This window comes from Tetrahymena thermophila (assembly GCF_000189635.1).
Source record: "Tetrahymena thermophila SB210 genomic scaffold scf_8254385, whole genome shotgun sequence".
In the NCBI taxonomy this organism is placed as follows: domain Eukaryota; phylum Ciliophora; class Oligohymenophorea; order Hymenostomatida; family Tetrahymenidae; genus Tetrahymena; species Tetrahymena thermophila.
The window spans coordinates 347,620-367,545 of record NW_002476169.1 but is presented as its reverse complement, the minus strand read 5'-3'; the positions used below and the strand labels follow the sequence as shown (position 1 = coordinate 367,545).

Genomic DNA, 19,926 nt, shown 5'->3' with positions numbered 1-19,926 from the left:
TAAATTAGAATTAAACCTGTTTTTTATTTAGTATTATTATAGTTTTTTCTAACTATTATAAATTTATTTGATTGATTGTTTTTTATTTCAATTTTTTATTATAAATATTGCTTATTGCATAAATTATTTATAGTACTATTTATGAATTGATCAACTTATTTATCATAAAACTTTAACTTTTATTGCACATCATCATTTGATCTCTCTACATTAAAAAAACAAACTAGTTTCAATATTTAATTTTTTAAGAGCGAAAAACATTTAAAAGACGATTTGATAGAAATTTTACCAAAAAAATATGTAGTTTTTTCTTTTTATTAATTAAAAATATATAAATCAAACCAAAAAATGTTAAAGTATACCACTAGTTTGTTAACAAGTATTAAAAAACCGGATCAAAGATGATTTTTAAATAATAATATAATTTTTTAAATTTGCTTGCAATTAAATCATGATAAATGAACAAAAATACAATTTAAAGTATAAAAAAAGGAATATTTCATCTATAAAGTTAATTAAAACTGTATTTAATATACCAAATATTTTATTAAATGAATCCCAAGAATTTCAAATTCTAAACCATTATCATCTACCAAAAAAATATAATTTACTTCTTGTTAATCAAAAAATTAATTAATTTTTTGCCTGAAAAACTTATTTTTTATAGTAATAATTTTAAGTAAATCAAATTTTAAGTTTTTAATGGATTTGATCAGAAAATATGAATTTTACATATTTTTTAATGTGATGGGTTTAAATAGCAGAAATTATAAGATTTCTGAATTTTGATTACATATTACTTTTAGAAAAATAGGACATTTTAAATATTTATAAATGAAGTAAATTATTTATAAACTTCTTTCAAATGACATATTAATAAGGCCTAAGAGCGAATTAGCTTAGCGCAGGTGACTAATATTTATTTTTTAGCTAAATTTGGCATTGGTCTGTTTTATTACGAAGTTCTGGGTAACTTTTCTTTAAAGAGTTCAAACATTCAATATATGCTAATACGCATTTACCATCTATTTCAATACTCACCTTATTAGATAATAAGTCTAATATACTTTCTGCTATTTTGCATGATCTATTATTAATTTAAAAAAATATAAGCAAAAAGAAATCTTATTATCATTTATTTACAAATTATTTTGTTTTTAATAAATTATTTTAAATAAAATAAAGGTATTATTTGTTAAAACATTCCATTTTGAAAAATGGATTAAATATTAAGTGTGCTATTGGTTGTTAAAATAGAAAAAATGAAGAATTTATATTTTTCTGTTAATAAATTTGTAATCTTTTGTAAAAAAATCTAAAATTATAATTTAATTAGAAAGAATCTAAAAGAGAAACTGAAAATCTTGTAAGCCAAGTATTTTTAATTCATAAAAATCTTCCTTAATCCTTCAAAAAGACTGAAGAATTTAGAAGTAAAATAGAATTATTATTACATAGATGAAAAAATTAAAACAAAAAGTGCTTAATAGGTAATTAAATAATTTTTATGAAAATAACGACTGATACCGGAAACTAGGTTAGACACTGGATGATTTATTTAAATAAAATTTAATAAAAATTGTATATTAAAATTAGTCAACAAAAATTTGAAAAGCCTTTAAAAATACAAATTATACTTGTGGAAATAATAATTAACCCTATTTATGTAGTTAGTTTGTTAAATTGCTTATATTTCTAAAATTTTCAATCGAAGCTTTTTTTTGCTTAACAAACCAAAAATAATTAGAAGATGTTTCTTTGATAGTTTTAAATAAAATAATTGCTATTAATTTTTTCTCGAAGCTTTTTTCTAAAAGGTGATTATCATTTATTATTTATTAAATTTCATAGATTAAAAAATATTAAAAAATCGAAGAAAAATGCAGTAACATTCACATATTTTTAAAAATATTTTGAAAATAAATAAGATTTATTACTAAAGTGATTTGTATTTGCAAACCAAGCACGTTAAGAATTTGAGATTAAAGGTTTGGTTGGGCGATTCTTCTAGTAATTTTTAAAATCTCCCTAAGCCTATTTATAGCCATTAGATATTTTAAACTGTTTTCCATATATTTTCTTCACAAAAACCCTTTTTATAATAAGAAGAATTTGCGCTTAATTAAGCGAGTTTTAATAGGTTTACATTTTAAATAATATAATCAATAATCGATCCATTTGAAAGCCCGTACTAATTTACAAAATCACAAATTAAAAGATCACATTTAGTTGGTTGTTCACTTTCTCTACTTAGACACTCAATTAAAAATTAAGTTATTTAAATATTCTATTTTTAATAAGAATGATTCAATAATTCTTTTGTAAGTTTTAGTTTATTTTGTTAAAGTAAAAAATATTTTACAAGTTAAAACGAATAGTTTATTTATTTTTCTTTATTAGATATTCTGTACGCATCTGTGTATATTTCCCAGCTTTTTATCATCACTTCGATGCAACACAATAGCTACTCTAGATGATCTTGATTTTAAAAATATTTCTTTTTGATCAGTAAGAAATGCATTGGATCGCTACAGCCGCTTAGCTTAATGTTTCTCTATCCAATGCTTTCATTTACGAACCATTTTAGAGTCATACCAGAAACCTAAGCCATGCTGATTCCAAAAAGCTAAAACCATAGTTTTTTATTCTCTATTATCCTGTTTTATTGTAACAAAATTAGTTTTTAAGGTGAGAAATAAAATCAAATAATCTATCGAATGAATTAAAGTTTGTATGTATACATGAATCATTCAATGAATTAATATATATAAATATATGTATGTAAAATAGATTTTTGTAGAAAAAGAAAGTTTAAGAAAAGATATCAATCTAATTAATGAAATATTTGCAAAAAATAAAACTACTAAATAATTTTGCACTTTAATAAGTAAGAAGTATTACTTTTTAAACTCACAGTGTGAAAAATTCATCATTTCATTATACATATTAAGAATTTATTCATCTATCTGTAATCTAAAGTTAATATTTTTAAAATTTTAATTCATTAAAAACTCTTTTTTATTATAATTTCAAATTTTACCCTTTAAGAATAGAATTTTTTTTGAAAGTAAGATGAGTTTAGCATAAAATAGGAGCGAATTGTGTCACTAAAACTATAAATTCTTTGTGTATGAATTTAAATTAGTGCGGATGATTAAGGAGATAGTCAAAGTAATAGGAAAGAGGTAGTTGGTAAAGGAATATAATGTCTTGTTTTACTTCTTACATTTTCAAAGATAAATAAATCATATATACACCCTCTTAGAAATTGTTTTATTTCATATCATCTAAAACAATTTGTTGAATTTAATTTTAGCTAATTTTATTTAAATTGTTTTTCAAAAACTTGTTTATGCATATATCAATATCTTAAATATTATATCTGGCACATACTCTAATTGATTTAATATCTAATTCATCACTTTAAGCTAGTAAAAGAGCATAAAACTAGTCTTACCTTTATTCAATCTTTGCAATCATATCTTTATTTTTTTAAATTAGCTGATTATCTGAGACATATTGTTATAAGAATTCCTCACCAATTTTTTGTTATATTGTCTTTACCAATTAAATCTTTAAGCTATCTAAATGTCCTTCTAACATTTCAATCTTCTTCTAAGCTATTGCATTTATTAATAGAAGAGTCTCGATATTATCAATCTTTTATTTTATAATAATGTATAAATAATTCTAATGTTACAAAAATTATTTTAAAAATATATTGATAATTTGCTATCATATGCTTCAGATAGGTAGACAAAGTAATAATATATATAATAAAGCGAATAAATTTCAAAATCTTTATTGGTAAAATAGTTTACAACCAAGTTATATAAAACACTCATAGAGCCTTCGTCAAAAATCGGGACATATTCATTCTTGAACTTCTCTAAATTAGAACATATGACTCCCATAAAAAATGAGTAAGGTGATTTTATATTTTTTAGCTAAATTAAATCATTATATGTAAGCGAAGATGATTAATTGAGTAGAATAAAACTCATTATAAGAACACTGCAATCAATCCTGTCTTAATAGATAAAGTTTTCTTGAATAAATAAAATAATTATTATCATAGATTTTTTAAAATAAATGTACGCTCTTTTTTTAAGATACAGTCATTTATTAACTCTAAAAAAATAAGCTAAACTAGATTAAATGACTCTTTGAAATATGTGAATTCAAAATTTTCGCATTTTAAAAAGGATTGTAAATTAAATAACCCGCTGTCTTTCCTTTTAAATTCATTTTATAATAACTCTACCCTGTCTCCTTCATAAAACTTGGTTAAGACAAACAAATACTTCTTATAAGCCACAATATTATCTGCTCGAGAATTATTTTTTTGCTACCATCTTTATTATAATACAAAATTATAAGTTAAGAAAAAATGTTATTTTTTAGATATATTATCTTATGAAAAAAATAAAATGGCTTTGAAAACAAGTAATACAAGAATTAGCGAATTTTGATTTAATTTTTTTATATGTCTTGTATCTTTTAACTAGTATTTATATTTAAGGATTCAATATCCATCTTTTCTTTCTTTTAGGAAATTAATAAATTATTTATAAAGATATAAAAATATTTATATAGTTTTTATGAATTATTATGAAGTCAATTAAATCATAAAATGTTTTTTTTAGAATTTATATCCAATTAAAAATCAAATTAGCTTTTGTGAATATTAATTTATATCTTATTTAAATCAAAACAATGGTCTTTATTTTAATATTTTTAAGATTTTAAATAATAATTTTTTAATATTTACTTACATTTTCATATGTTTATGTAAAAAAAACAAAAGTTATTAAATTTATGTTGATTTAATATAAGAAAATTAATTTATAAAATTTTATTATTTAAGTAAAAACTAATATTTAGTGAAAGATTAAAATAGATTTATTGTGTTCATGAAGTCATCAGCCTTTTGTTAATCTTTTCAAATAAAAGTAGAATCAACTATTCACTTAGAAATGATTGAGAAGGCAATTAAATTAAATTTAATCTATATTTTTTTATTGTTCAGAAATAGTAATTTTATTCAACAATTATATTTAAAAAATAAAGAAAATGATTGAAATATGTATGTATGCAAACATTTAATTGTTAGTCTAACTAATTAGTAGTTTTTAAGATATAAGCTAGTAAGTGTATAAAGTATTAATATAAGTCTTTAATATAAAGTATTTAAATAGTTTGAAAGAAAATAATCAGATATCAATTTCAATCAGTGTAAGTCTTTTTGACTTTTTTAGTTTAGGTACAACTAGAATCATTTCATCCTATTTGATTTTGTTGTTTCTTTATATATAATTTATTTAATGTTTTAGAAATTTAAGAAAATATTAATTACTCTAATTCTAAAGATAAATATTTAAGGCGATGGCATTTAGATATTCCTTTGACTAACTCAATAGCTCCATCTTTCTAAATTAAGTTTTAACTTTTATAGATAATTTAGTTTTATTCCTTAAAAAAACCAATTTACCTTAAATAAATTTGAAGGTTTTACAAATTTAGAAACGTTTATATTGCTTGTCCTAGATATTTAGCTCCCTGAGAGTTTATACGATTTGATCTTTTTAATTTTTTTTAATTTTAAAATGATTATCTTAGAAAATAGGTAAATAAAGAAATATACTATAAACTTAAAGTTAAATCCTTAATTTGATAACATTTTTATAATCCTGAAATCAAGCCTTAAATACCTTCAGAGCAAAGCATGTTATATCTAATAAATTTGTAAGCTATATTAAATGCTTTCATAATTTTATTTTTATTACCTTAAATTTAAAATTAATTTTTGCATATTAATGCATGATGACAACCCTTATCCTAAGCCAGCAGCTCCTTCTTATTAGATTATGTTATTGCTTTTTTTAAATTTTATTAATAAGCAAGCATTGCAAAAATGAATTTAATCAAAAATTTATACTCTAATTCAAGTTAAAGATGCTTTAAGCTTAGACATTTTCCAATACCATTACCAATTTAGGTTGCCCCTTCAGAGTTTATTTATGAAAAACTAAGGCATTAATTAAATAACTAAATAAATAAATTATTTAATTTGAAAAAAAATAACTAATACCTTAAATTAAGAGACAGACAATCTAATTTGTTTAGTTTGGAAATGCCTTTTGCCAAACCTTGAGCTCCTAGAGAACTGATTTAATTCTACCTATTTATTAAATAAGGATTTATTTAAACTTAGAAAAGATCATAAATTTACTCCAATTTAACGTCTATATTTGTAAGATTAGAACACTTAGAAATTTCATTCATAAATACTGAGGCACTCTCAGAATTAATGCTATTTCCGCTAATTAAATTATATCCTTAAAATATATTTTTACTAATTTTTTAAAGTTACTATAAATGAAGGGTTAATTATTTTAATTTAGAGCATTTTGATAATCCCGATCCTATTTTCTAAAAGCCTTCACCATCAATTCCACAACGCCTATTTGATAATTTTTAAAAATTATTTTAATGATTCAAACTATAATATTCATTTACTCTAAAAACATAGATATCTCTTCAATGTTTTAGCACTTAGATAGTCCCTATTCTAGACCAAGAGCTCCTTGAGAGCCTATTAAATTTCCACTTTTTTTATATTTTGTGAATACTAATAAAATATAAAAATAAAAAGTATATACTATAAATAAATCTTGAAAAATTATAGTTTTTAGCATTCACTTAAATAATTTCCAATCAAAATGGCGCCCTCTGAGCTTATCTAATTTAAACTTTTTAAAAAACACATTAAAATTAAATCATTAAAATAATAATTACTTAAAGTCCAGAGTAAGATTAGCCAGACTGCAACATTTAGAAAGTTCTTTAACAAGCTTTGAAGCACCTTAAGAATTAATGCAACATTGTCTATTAGTTAAAATAAAAATGTAATCTAACTTATTATTTCTTAGATTTTACCTCAAGTTTAAGGCTAGTTTTTTCAAATTCAAGCATTTTGAAAGCCCTTATCCAAGAAAAAAGCAGCCTTTCTCACCAATTAAGTTTTCACTAAGAATAAAATTTTAAAAATTAATTTGATTATTTACTATACAAATTACTTACTCTAAGTCAATTTTCAGATTTTGTAAAAAATTGCATTTAGAAATATTTTCAACAAGGTCTTTTATTCCTTAAGAATCTATTGAATTCAATCTATAATAATAAAAAATAGTTTCATAATTATTTATTGTCTTTAAAGTTAATTTACTATAACAAAAGATTTAAATCTTTTAATTATTGAAATGAACCAATCTACATTCCTAAGGATTAGGAACCTTCAGAGCTTAACAAATTCCATCTTTTTTAAAAAATAACTAATAAATTAAAAATAAGATAAAAATTCTTATAAACCTTAAGTCTAAGCTCAGTCTTGTAATTTACTAACATTTTATTAGATTAGATCCTAAGGCTTGAATATCGTCAATTGATATCTAATTACGACTAAAAATTATTTAAAGATAAATTAGTAATACAATATTTTGTTATAAAATATTACAAAAGATACAGAGTTAGTGCTTAAAGCTATTAGCATTTCGATATTTACATTCCTATTTCGTTTGCCTATTTTATATCCATGCATTTCATACTATTATAAAAATATTTATTAATCTTAAAATTAATAAACGAATATTTTTTTACCCATTTTCTACTTCTAAAATTTTAATATCTTAATAGTTATCCTAAATCTATGAGGAAAAATAATTAAGTTTAAAAAAAATAAGTAAAGCAATAATAATTACATCTTAAAAATGATATATTCTTTCAAACTCCAGTAAATCTTCTGCTGAATCATTTAACTTTTCTTGCATTTAGCTAACTACTACTTTTATTTTAAAATTAGTTAATAATTTAATTACTTTTTTCAACAAAAAATCTACTAAAAAATAAATTAAAAAAATTATAAAACCTTCATAAGATTCAATTTTTTAGTTAAAAAATGCGTCACTAAAAACGTTTTTGTTAATTTGCGATAGTTAGTCTTATTTTTCATTAATATTGCAAGATTCTTCTACACAGAGCAGCTTAGGTTCATTAACCCTTTTGTTATTCTTCTGATAATCCAAAAAAAGCCCTCTTAATAGCTCATCAATATCACTATTGAGTTTTACCCTTATTTCAAAATTTTCGTTTGACACATTTGATGCAATTAAAAGCATGTTATCTTTTTCAACTTTATGCAATCTAATGCTAATTAGATTTTAAAGCTTCAAATAAATAAAATTAGTTAAAGCTAGAATAAAATGTTCTTTAATATTCTATTCTAGACTTATGCTATTTGCGCTTTCCTAATCCTATTCCTCCATAATTATTTTTTTTGTTTTGAAAATTCGAAAATATAATAAATAAATAAATTAATTATTATATTCATGTTTATGTTACTATTGGCTGTATTTAAAGATTATTAAAAACTTTCTAATCTGAATTTTTATAAAAATTTACAACAAAAAATTATTGAATTAATCAGCGTGTCATAATTTAAAAAAGAGTTTGCAAAAATAAATATTCATAATTGATGAATAATAAACAATTTTTATCTTACTTTGCTATAAATCTTAAAATATAAAACTAATTCTAATTCTTATTTAAATCAAATTTAATATCTTTTAACTTCAAATTTAGGTATTTATTTATAAATTATTTTTAAAACAACTGAGATAGATAGATAGATAGAAATATCTTAAAATAAATATTTCATAACAAAATACTTGTTTAAATGTATTCAACTATTAATTTAAATTTTATTATCGTTAATATCAAAAAAATAAGAATAAAAAATTTAGAATAATCTTAAACACAATAAGAAAATTTTTTATTTTTTACTGAATTAATAAAATAATTTTTTTCATTTAAATTAAAAAAAGTAAACTATTTATTAGAAATAAAAAATGATAAATCTTAAATGAACAACAGAAATTATAAATTGATATATTCATAGCTCTTAAAATAAACATTATTATATATATTTGTTTATTTTTAATTATCATTTATATTTTATTTTTATATATAGTTTTTTTTATTTTATGCCAACCACCCACCCTTTTTATATTATTTAAACTCATTTTCTTATTTTCTATTTAATCTTAAGATGATTTTTAAGCTATAGATGAGAAAAGGTTAATAAAATGAGTTAAAAAGCAACCAAATCTCAAATACAAAGAATAGCTGCATATTCTTCAATGCCTATCAGATCATCTTATAAGATTTTGAAAAATCTCTGAGATTCCATAATATTTTTAACATTTTTTTCAATTAGGAGAGATTAAAGCATCCTATTACTAGAAATAAAGAGACTCTTTTCATTAGGCTATTAGCTCATACTATCTAAGAGCTAATTATAGAGCTCTTTTGTTGATCTAAATTATGGAATAGCAGAAAGAATTTAGAAAGATTTATTAATGAAGAGAGACATCTATCTTCGATTTTTTAGCAACTGAGAATCACTGAAAATTAGTATTACTTCTATGTTTTCATAGTTTCTCTAAAAAACTTTCATTAATGTGGCTATTTTTTCTTCAATAACCATAAAATCTCCTTTAATTGCGAATTTAGAGAAACATTTTTCTAAATAATAGCAATTATCACAGTCTATGTAAACTTTCAAGAACTATCCTTTTTCTAAGTTTTACACTAATTTGAGCTATCCTCTTTGCTTCTTCCTTTCTAATTGCTAAAGAGCCAAATTTTAGTCACCAGAATTCTTTTTAAAAGCTTTGAAGTTTTTTCTTTTATCATTAAAACCTCTCTTTTGCATTTCTTCATGGAATAATTTAAATTAATCAAGCTATCCATTATATTCTTCAATTAAGAATTCATTTTTTAAGGAATCATAATTCTATGAAAGTAGAATACTAGATTTATCACTTTAATTATCACGCTTTCTAGCATCATCTTCTTTATTTAATTAAAAAATATATAAAATCTAATTTTAATATTTTTGATAACATTACATTTGATTTCTTCTTCCTCTTCTTTTTAAACCTAAAACCTTTTATTTTTGATACCTCTGTTTTCTCTGTCGACTCGATTGTTTCTATTTATTTTTTCATTTATCTTGCTAATATTTTCACTATTTATAAATTCTTATTTGACTTAGTCAGGTATGTTTGATCCTTTGATTTACCTCATTATTTTATTTTTTCTTTAATCTTAGCCTACCGATTACTGTAAGGCAATTAATTCATCACTTGGATTTTATTCATTTATAGCTATAGCAAGTATTTAACTTGCTAGGTCAACATCTCCTTTGCTCTTTTTTAATGCTTTAAGAATACCTTTCATGTCACTAAATCCTTTACTTACCAACTATTGGACTTATTTTTGAAATCCATATTTATCAATCTTTTTTTAAATATTTTCCTCATTTTTTTTTTACTTTTAGAGAGCTTTTTGGGCTTTATCACTATTAGACATTTTGTTATCAATCTAAAATGAGTCCATTTTTACTTCAAGTTTTTTTTACAATAATAATAATTCTTTTAAATTTTTTTTGATTTTTTTTGTTTAATTATAAAACGAAGAATTACTTTCTATCAAGTATATGAAGAAGCATTATCCTATTATTTTTCAATTTTTAAAGCAGCTATATGACTTATGATCAGAATTTATTAATTGCTCTCAATTTTCTATATAAAATTTTTCTGATCAGAGGAATGCTAATATTGATATATTATTTATATAAAGAAATTTTTTAGTTGAATCTAAAAATGAAAAATATTTTTAAAAAGCATGAATAGCTTCGCTAGAATTTATATTGTCATATGTCTTATTTTTTATTCAAATAGATAGTACTTTCAAAAATTTTTATTGAAACTTGATTAAAATAATAATCCACTTTCTTATAATTATGATAGTTATAATTTTTAGTAATATGGTTATTGATAATAAAAATTTTTACAAGGATGGCTTAGCATAGTAATTATTTAATATAGTAATATTTGGAATTTTTTGATTTTTAAAATTATAAACTAGATTATAATATTGTTAAGGTATCATATTTGTTTGCTTTAAAAAAGAATTTAAAAAATTAATATAAAATTTTTTTTTTTATTGAGCTTTAGATTGTCAAATTTTAAAATTTTAGAAGAAAGGTCAGCTTTGTTTTAAATTTCAAATAATTAATCTATATCATAAATATATTTTACGGCTTACTTAATTTAATAGAAGCTTCAAAGCTCCTAAAAAATTATTACATTTTTAAAATATAAAGTTACTTTTAATTATTACTGTTTGTGCTTATAAAAAATTAAAGAGAAAAATATAAAGATTTTTTAATTTTAATATAAAAATTATGAATCTAATCAAAAAAAAAACTAAGAAACTAAATTTATTTTTAAAAAAATCCATAATAAAAGTTCTTGTAAGCATAAGTAAATATAATTTTCTGTAAGATTTCTCAGATTAACAGATAATCTTTTATGAAATCAAAATTAAATATTTGTATAAATTTCTCTTTTTATCAAAAATATTTTGAGAAAGTTTAATCGGCAATTATGATAGTTTTATTTATTTTTACATTTTAGTGACATTTTTAACATCCATAAAGTCTACCCCATTATATATTGATTATTAGTAATTTTAATTTTCCACGATCAAATATTAAAACAAAAAATACAATAATAATACGAATTTTTCCTTATAAAAGTTAAACTTTTAATGCGATTTTATTAAAGAAAAATTCTAGAAAATTAGGACAAATTTATAGGAAAAAATGTGTTTAAGTTGAAAAAACATAATATTATCTTTTGTTTGAATTTTTGGACAGCTGAAATTAAAAAAAATATTTTTTATTTTACTAAAAATAGCTAAATGCTCAATTATTGTGTAATAGTGATGTATATTTATTTATTTTTTATTCTTGAAAGCCTTTGAATAAAAATTAACATTTTTAACAAAATCTAAAATTAGTTATTTTAGTTAAATAATAAAAAATGTAAATTTTTTGATATAACCAAACATAAAATGCTAATAAATAAGGTTTAATTAGTTTTAATTTTATCTTATTAACTTCACAAAAGTCACGCTTCGTTTCAATAGTTATATTTGAATTACTTTTGGTTGATTTATATTTAAGAAAAATAAGATTTTATATACAACCTATTTTATCTCAAAAGAAATCCTCATTAATTTTAATTCCTGTGCAATACAAACCATAAATACCAAATCCTATGGCAATGATCACTATCGATAAATTAATAATCTTCTTATAAAGAGGGTAATTTTTTTCTTAGCTATAAATTATGAAGGCTGGAATTAAATAACATAAATAAATACCACAAACGTCACCAGTGAGAGATAGGAAATCAGATATGTTATCAAAAAGAATTCCAACTAAATATGTAATTGTGATAAATGATAATCTAATTAAGACAGAGCCAATTAAATACTTTCTTCTTAATTTAGTTTTAGTTTTATCTTATTCCTATAATGATTAATTATCATTTTCATTACTGCTGCTCATTCCATTATATGATGTATCTGGATTTACTTAATTTAAATCAACATTTTCATTTTCTTCTCCTTCTTACTTTATTTGTTTAACACTCTTTTTTGAATACAATTTTTTCCTTAGTTTTATTTCCAAGACATTTACGCATGGAAATATTTAAACTGGATAGGTCAAAATTAAAGAAATGCAATAAATAAATTGAACAATCTGCATAGGGATATTGTCATCAGGGAAACTAAACAAGATAATATCATTCACTCCAGACCCAAAAGTTAAATAACCCATCAACCCAATTAAGATGTAGAGAGCAATTGCCACAGATATAGAATAGTTAAGTACAGAGTTAAATTTAGTTGGTTGTTTCATGGAATTTCTGACATTGAAGTAAACTCCAACTCCTTCAAAAGAAAAAATAAATACACCGATAGAGCCACCCATCTTAGATACATTAAAAGGCTGAATATCTCCTAATCCATCTTAGCCTAAGTAAATGAAGCAATAAATTAAGACAGTTGTAAGAGAAATCAATACAACAATATTGCCTACCATACTACCAAATTTGAGTTTACTCATATTTTAAATCATCATTACAGGCACAAGTATAGACAATGATATTAAAACAGCTACTAACTTTGAAGAGCAAGCAAAATTACCATCATTCAAGTTACACATAGTCTTTTAGATATAAGTGATGAAGAAAATTACATAAGAGATGCATGCTCCTGTTTAGAAAATCATCAAGCAAATGTTTACCATAATTGAGTGTATTTTATTAGGACAAGTCTCCTTTGTAAATTGAACTAAATTTTTTGCATTTGTATTCTTTTTTAATGCTACATTCATAAGCTCATGACTAAGATAAAGCATACCTGCTGCACATATAGGTAGTAGTATAACACCAGCGATATATCCACTTTGGCTAAAAGCAGTTGGCAAAGCAAGAATTCCTATTCCAACTAAACTTTTGAACATATTTAGAGAAGCGCTAAATATAGAAGCTGTATTTGCAGGTGCTCCACCATGACCATCATCAATTTCATCAGCTGTTTATACTTCATCACCGTTTTATTAGTAATTCTCTTCTTAAGAAGAGGACTCGTCTCCATATTATATTAATTTAGCTTGGCTCATAAGTTTTATTATTTTTTAAACTAATTATTTTTGGAATCTTTTCTGATAATTTGGTTTTTGATTTTTTTTTTAATTAAACTAAAAGTTTTAAAATTAATATTGTGAAAAATCTCAGAATTTAACTTTAAAAAAATTTTGATTTATATGAATAAAACTATAGAACAATCAAAATATTCACAAAAATAAAGGATAAAAATTCGTCACTAACTTATTTTTTTGATGGATTTAAACAGAATAATTCACTAAATATTCTTAATTTTTTGTATAAATCAAAGGTTTCCCTAATCAATGATTATCACTACCTAATCTAAACAAAATTTGATTCAATAAAAGAAATTATAATGTACAAGTAATCTTTTATAGGAAAATATCTTTAATTATTCTCTGAATCATAATTATAAGCAAGACCAGTGGCTTATAATCGATTTTATCTCCCTATAATTTTATTTAAATAATTCAATCTATTTTTATGGTCATATTTACATTTTTAATTCTTTTTTAATATTTTTGAGTTTCCATTTTATTATTTATTTTAAAATACATTTTTTAAGACTTTCTTTTAAATATAAATTGCAAAAAAAATAATAATAGAGAAAGATAACTAATTTTTCTTAGCCAACTTATAAAAAAATTGTTATTATTTTGTATTTAATTTTGTTTAAAATTATTTTTTTTAAGCATTTTTGTAAGCAATCAATAATTAAACTTTATTAATACTTTAAAAAATAAATATTTAAATTATTATTTTTTTATACTTTTATCCCCTCTAATTTAAGATAAGTAAAATTTTAGACCTTGTTTAAGTTTATTTATTTTGCTAAATAAAGCTCATATTTTGTATATATTTTATTAAAATCTGATTGAATAAATAAGGATTTTCATTATATTCATAAAATATTATAATTTAATTTTATAGCAAAAATAATATTAAATAAATTTTAAAAGTTATTATTAAATGTATAAATTATCTATCTACAATGAAAAAAAATTAGGTTAATGAAGATTAGTTGGTTTGATAATTAATATTTAATTAAATAAAGTAATAGAATATTTTTTATTTACTCATCAATTAAATTATGAGTGAGGTATTGTTTAAATATGGAAGCAAATAACTTATAAAGAAAAATAATAAAAAAATTCGTTAAATTTAAAAATTTTTTTATCTTTATAAATTTTATATTTTTATTTATAGTTTATTTTCAATTAATTAAAAATAGAATAATTTATGATAAAAATACTAATTATTATAGATGTGTAAAAAAAAATACTTTAATATTTTTCTAAATTACTGAATTGATTTATCTTAACTTAAGCTTACTGAACAAGTTAAATTAAAAAAATTAATAAATTCAAAACAAATAGGATTTAGAAGAATAAATATAAGTAGGTTTTTATTTATAAAATTTCCCGTTATTTATTCAAAGTATTTTTGGTTATGATGATTAAAGATGTAATAAATTCAAAATAAAATTAAGAAAAACAAAGAAGCTATTTCATTTTTCAAAGTTGTTGTTATACTCTATAAAACTAATTTACATTTCACTCAAGTATTTTATTCTTTATATTTTCTTTTATTACAAAAATTTAAAATATATTTAATAAAGATAAAATTATGTTATCAAATATAGAAATGTTTTTAAATAATAATCTTTCATAATTTTAAAACATATTTATTAAGAATACTCAAATAGTTTTAAATCATCAATTTAAATAAAAACAATTAAAAATAATATTAATTTAATATTATATCTATAATCGATATTTTTAAATAAAAAATAAAATCTTTTTCTTGAGATTTTAATAGCAAAAGATGATAATGTTTTAAAAAAATTTTAGATTAAAGCTAATTATTAGGTGAATTTTCTTATTTATATAAAAAGCTAGGATATTTAAAATAATTATGTTTTAAGTTTAGGAAAATAAGCATTATCCTTTTTTACAGAATTTAAACTTAGCAAGAATTCTCATTCAAATCTCAAACATCAAGTTTGATAAATTATTAGAAAAAAATTTAAAAGAGTTTGGCTTATTAAAATGATTATCTAATATTGATGAAAGCAACTTGATGTTAAACAAAAATTTTAACTTAAAAATTAAAAATTGCATATTAGAATAAAAATAAATATCTTGTATTTAGTCAAAGAAGTCAAATCTATCTTATCATATAAACTTTACTACAAAATATTTTTCAATTCTTTTGTTTGAAATCAAAAACTTATTTTTTATTATTTATATTTTTTTCTTTATCTGTTTACAAATATTAAACTTGTTTCAACAAATAATTAAATAAATATAAATTTTTTAGGATGAATGACTCAAAAATATTTTTTAAGTCCTTTATTTTTAATAAAATATGAAACATACAGTTTTTAATATTGGTTTTTATTTTGGATTTGGCTATTCAGATTTTAAAATTTTATTTTTTAAATCACACCATTTATTTTTTGTTAATCAAATAAGCTTATTTGATAAATTTAAAAAGATTAAAAATAAAAAAAAAAAGATGATATATTATTTCCAAATTGTTTAGCTTTGATATTTGATATTTAATATTCATTTTTTTTATTTAAAAAATACTAATTTTCTCAAAATAAAAAAATTATCATTTTATTTAATTAAAATTATTTTGTTTTTTATTGAAAAATAAGAAATAGTTTTTTAAATGATGCAATTTTTATATCTCTATCTTACATTCTTTTTTAACAAAAAACAATTTTAAATTCTTCAATTATGATAAAGTGATCTTAGGTTTATTAAGGCAAGCTTTTGTAGCATAGGTAAAGAATCTTAGGTCTTTAATTTTTATTGAAAAGGAAAAATAAAATAAAAAATTTACTTCTATTTTTGTCTATCTTTTGAAATTATATGCAATTTATGGATTTAATAAGTAAACTTTTTCTCAAAAAGTTAAAAATAGAATCAAGTGCATTTTGTTATTACCAAAAACATAATTAAAATTGTAACATCACAATAATATTACTTCTGAATTAATTATTACTAAAATCATTAAGTAAAAGTAAACAAAATAATCTAGAAATATTCTAAATATTTTAGGTTTTATAAATATTTATTTATTTTTTAATTTGTTAGAATAATTTTAATGATTTATTGGTAAGTGTCAAACATCTTAAAAGAAGCTCATAATTAGTAATTTAAAAAGCATAATTTTTTCTACTTTTAAAGAATCAATCAAACATTGGTTGATTGATTTCTTTTGACATATATTATTCTATTTAATTTTATAAATAGATTTGCTTGGTTATTCTACTTTCAAAAAGACAAAAAATTGTATTAAAAAAATTAGTAAAATCCAAAAAACATTATTTAACTATTTCACATGAAAGTAAGATTTATTTTAATGTCGATGCAATTTTAGAAGTTATTTTTGTTGATTTTCAGTGATTTAATTGAATATAGTTTTAGAAATATAATGCCGCAGAACGAATTTTTAAGAAACATAAGATTAAATTTCTATTTTATAAAAATCAAATTCTTTCACACAAAAATAGAAGTAATTCTAATAGGATTTTTATTGTAGATTCTATCTAGTTTACAATTCAAATTTTTATTCATTTAAGACACAAAAATTATTTTTTGAAAAATTCTCTACCACTGAATTCTACATGCTGATTATTTTTGTACTAAATACTTAATTTCTATAATTTCTAGAACTACATATCATTGATAATAGATGTATTAGATATATACGCAAAGAAAAACTAATTTTATCTTAACTTCTCGAACTTTATTTTTCTTTTATTGATTTTATTTAATTTTTTGCTTGATTAATTTAATTGAAAATGATCAAAAAATAAAAGCATCATACTAACTAACTATCTATCTATCCTTCCTTTTTTTATTTGTTAATTTTTCTTAAAATTTAAAAATTTACATAGTTTCGATCATAAATTTTTATAATATCTAAAACTAAAATAATTGATTGATTTGATTCTAAGAATGACTCATTTTTTATGTTGCATAAAAATCGATATATATTAATCTATTATTATTTATTATCCTATCAGATGATAGGTAAAGAACAGATCATTACATGTTGATATAAGATCAACTTTTCTTAAAATTTAAATTATTCATTGATATTTTTGAGTCTGCATCTAATATATCTTATGATTTAAATTTTCACTGATATTTTGATTTGGTACTCAATAAGTCCTTCCTTAACTTGAGTAATAGATAAAAAGCAGGAGATTTGCTATCTTTAGGTTTTTAATTAACTCTTATATTTATTTTAAGATCCACAAATAAAAAGATAGTAAAAATTTAATTAGATAATTTTTTGCTGATTAACATTGAAAAATAGCATTTTGAAGATTGGGGAACATCTATAATTATTAAACCAGCGAAAACTTTAAAAAGATATAAAACCAAATAGTTGAAAAAAAAAAAAAATTTATTCATATTAAAATTTGCGAAATTTAAATTTCATACTGAAAAAAATCACATTTTATTCATTGAGCTACAAAAATGTCTATCTAAATTGATTTTGGAATTTAATCACCACAAATTACTCCAATAATCACAGAAAAGTTTGGCCATAATAAAATGGGAAAACTCTTTTTAGGCAGTGCTGTTGGGGCTTCTAGCAAGCATTTGATAGTAACTAATTAAATTTAAGCTGTCTTAACAGTGGCTAATGAGTCTAATATAAGATACCCGAAGGACATAATTTCTGAACATAAAATAATTAAAGCTGAAGATGACAATACAGAAAATATCTCAAAATACTTTGATGAGTGTGTAGAATTTATATCTAAACATTTATTAGAAGGCAAAAATGTTTTAGTGCACTGCATTGCTGGAGTTTCACGTAGCCCTAGCTTTGTTATTGCTTTTCTTATAAAGTAATTTAACTGGTCTTACTAAAGGGCCTACGATTATGTTAAAGAAAGAAGACCAGCCGTTTAACCAAATGCAAATTTTGTAAGATAACTTAGATCTTTAGATAGCTACTCTAGAAATAGAAATGAAAACACACTCATTAAATGAATGATCAACATTAATTTATCAACAATTATTCTATAATATCATTAGAATTTTTATAATATAGCTTACTAATACCGCAAAGATAGTATTTACTTATAAGCCAATTAAAAAAATTTTGTTTCAAGCAACAAATTGAAAAGAATCAAATTTGTGGTCAAAAGCTTAAAATTAATTAATAATCTTGAGGTCAGCAACAGCTTTATAATTATCATAAAAATTAAATTACCAATTAAATTATCAATCAATTTTCTTCTACTAATAAACTAACATTCTAAAAAATTTACTAAACCAATAATTTCAATTATAATAAATCATTAAATAAACAGATAAAATAAAGTACTATCTCAATTAATAATTAGTTAAATAAATATCAATTAAATTATTTATATACATTTTAAGTTTTTTGTTTTTAATTTTAATAAATAAATTTGATTCTTTTCATCATTAATTAACATTTCATGATAAACAATCAAAAATAGAAAAAAAAGTCATCTAATTAAATTACTTCCTTCATTCCTTGCGCTAAATTATTACTATTATTGTCAAAACATGCATATAAATTATTTGAAAATTTTTATTTTGAATTAAAATTATCTCAGTAAAGTAAAAGACATTTGATTAAGCTTTATAGTATTTATCTAGCATTCACAATATTTTTATTTTGTCAGTTTATTTATTTACAAATAATTTAAAAATTATAATTTTGGAAATTAACTTGCTCAATCCTATGTTTAATTGTTACACTTTAACGCATATAAATTTGTATTGATATCTTAATTTTTTTAATCAAAAACTGTAAACCTTAATTAAGAGAATCTAATTGCAATACAAGTATTCAAACAATATAAAAAAGAAATAAATAACATTGATCAAATAATTTGAATATTAATTATATTTAACATCATTTGATAAATTACTGGTTTGAAAATACTAAATTTATATTATTATTTTGGACTTATAAAGCAATTCAAAACAAACAATAAATAATTTAAAATAATTTTTCCAACAATATTTTTTTTTGCAGATGAAGAAATTTTATTTAAAATCAAAATTTTTGAATTAATTATTTTAAAAAAATACATGTAATTCTCTTTTGACGTTCAAAATATTTTCTATTTATGATAATTTATAAAAATTTGTTAAACATCTAATCGAATAAGATAAATCAGTGTAATGTATTGATTTATTTTAAAAATTGAAATCTCTAATTTCTTAATTGATTTTATAAATTTTTTAACACCTGTTTCACTTTTTTAAAGTGACTATTTCACTTTTTTAAAGTGACTATTTCACTTTAATTATAAAAAAAAAAACTATCTTTATGA

The 19,926-nt window shown here is 20.8% G+C and overlaps 5 protein-coding genes across 5 annotated transcripts; all 5 read right to left on the bottom strand. All coding sequences in view use genetic code 6, as the record gives it.

Moving 5' to 3' along the window:
* Nucleotides 1–861: 861 nt before the first annotated feature.
* Nucleotides 862–4,536, bottom strand: TTHERM_00532780 (hypothetical protein; the record flags this gene model as incomplete). The annotated part of the gene is made up of 9 exons (XM_001024399.2): nt 862–1,087; nt 1,938–2,092; nt 2,147–2,287; nt 2,363–2,657; nt 2,902–2,973; nt 3,041–3,660; nt 3,822–4,048; nt 4,099–4,355; nt 4,454–4,536. 9 exons carry the CDS (start codon nt 4,534–4,536, stop codon nt 862–864), a joined length of 2,076 nt encoding a protein of 691 aa, XP_001024399.2.
* A 677-nt stretch (nt 4,537–5,213) lies between these two features.
* On the bottom strand, nt 5,214–8,324 carry TTHERM_00532770 (kinase domain protein, putative; the record flags this gene model as incomplete). The annotated part of the gene is made up of 20 exons (XM_001024398.3): nt 5,214–5,304; nt 5,357–5,446; nt 5,492–5,581; nt 5,645–5,734; nt 5,787–5,876; nt 5,939–6,028; nt 6,092–6,181; nt 6,233–6,322; nt 6,374–6,463; nt 6,520–6,609; nt 6,663–6,752; nt 6,799–6,888; nt 6,940–7,029; nt 7,084–7,173; nt 7,229–7,318; nt 7,372–7,461; nt 7,517–7,606; nt 7,660–7,706; nt 7,761–7,843; nt 7,928–8,324. The coding sequence occupies 20 exons, from the start codon at nt 8,322–8,324 to the stop codon at nt 5,214–5,216; spliced, it is 2,058 nt and encodes a 685-aa protein (XP_001024398.3).
* An 842-nt stretch (nt 8,325–9,166) lies between these two features.
* On the bottom strand, nt 9,167–10,458 carry TTHERM_00532760 (UBA/TS-N domain protein; the record flags this gene model as incomplete). Its single annotated transcript, XM_001024397.2, has 2 exons — nt 9,167–9,912; nt 9,969–10,458. 2 exons carry the CDS (start codon nt 10,456–10,458, stop codon nt 9,167–9,169), a joined length of 1,236 nt encoding a protein of 411 aa, XP_001024397.2.
* A 1,666-nt stretch (nt 10,459–12,124) lies between these two features.
* On the bottom strand, nt 12,125–13,597 carry TTHERM_00532740 (transmembrane amino acid transporter protein; the record flags this gene model as incomplete). Its single annotated transcript, XM_001024395.1, has 1 exon — nt 12,125–13,597. The coding sequence occupies one exon, from the start codon at nt 13,595–13,597 to the stop codon at nt 12,125–12,127; it is 1,473 nt and encodes a 490-aa protein (XP_001024395.1).
* Nucleotides 13,598–18,066: 4,469 nt separating this feature from the next.
* Nucleotides 18,067–18,615, bottom strand: TTHERM_000532739 (hypothetical protein; the record flags this gene model as incomplete). The annotated part of the gene is made up of 1 exon (XM_012800096.1): nt 18,067–18,615. One exon carries the CDS (start codon nt 18,613–18,615, stop codon nt 18,067–18,069), a length of 549 nt encoding a protein of 182 aa, XP_012655550.1.
* Nucleotides 18,616–19,926: the final 1,311 nt, after the last annotated feature.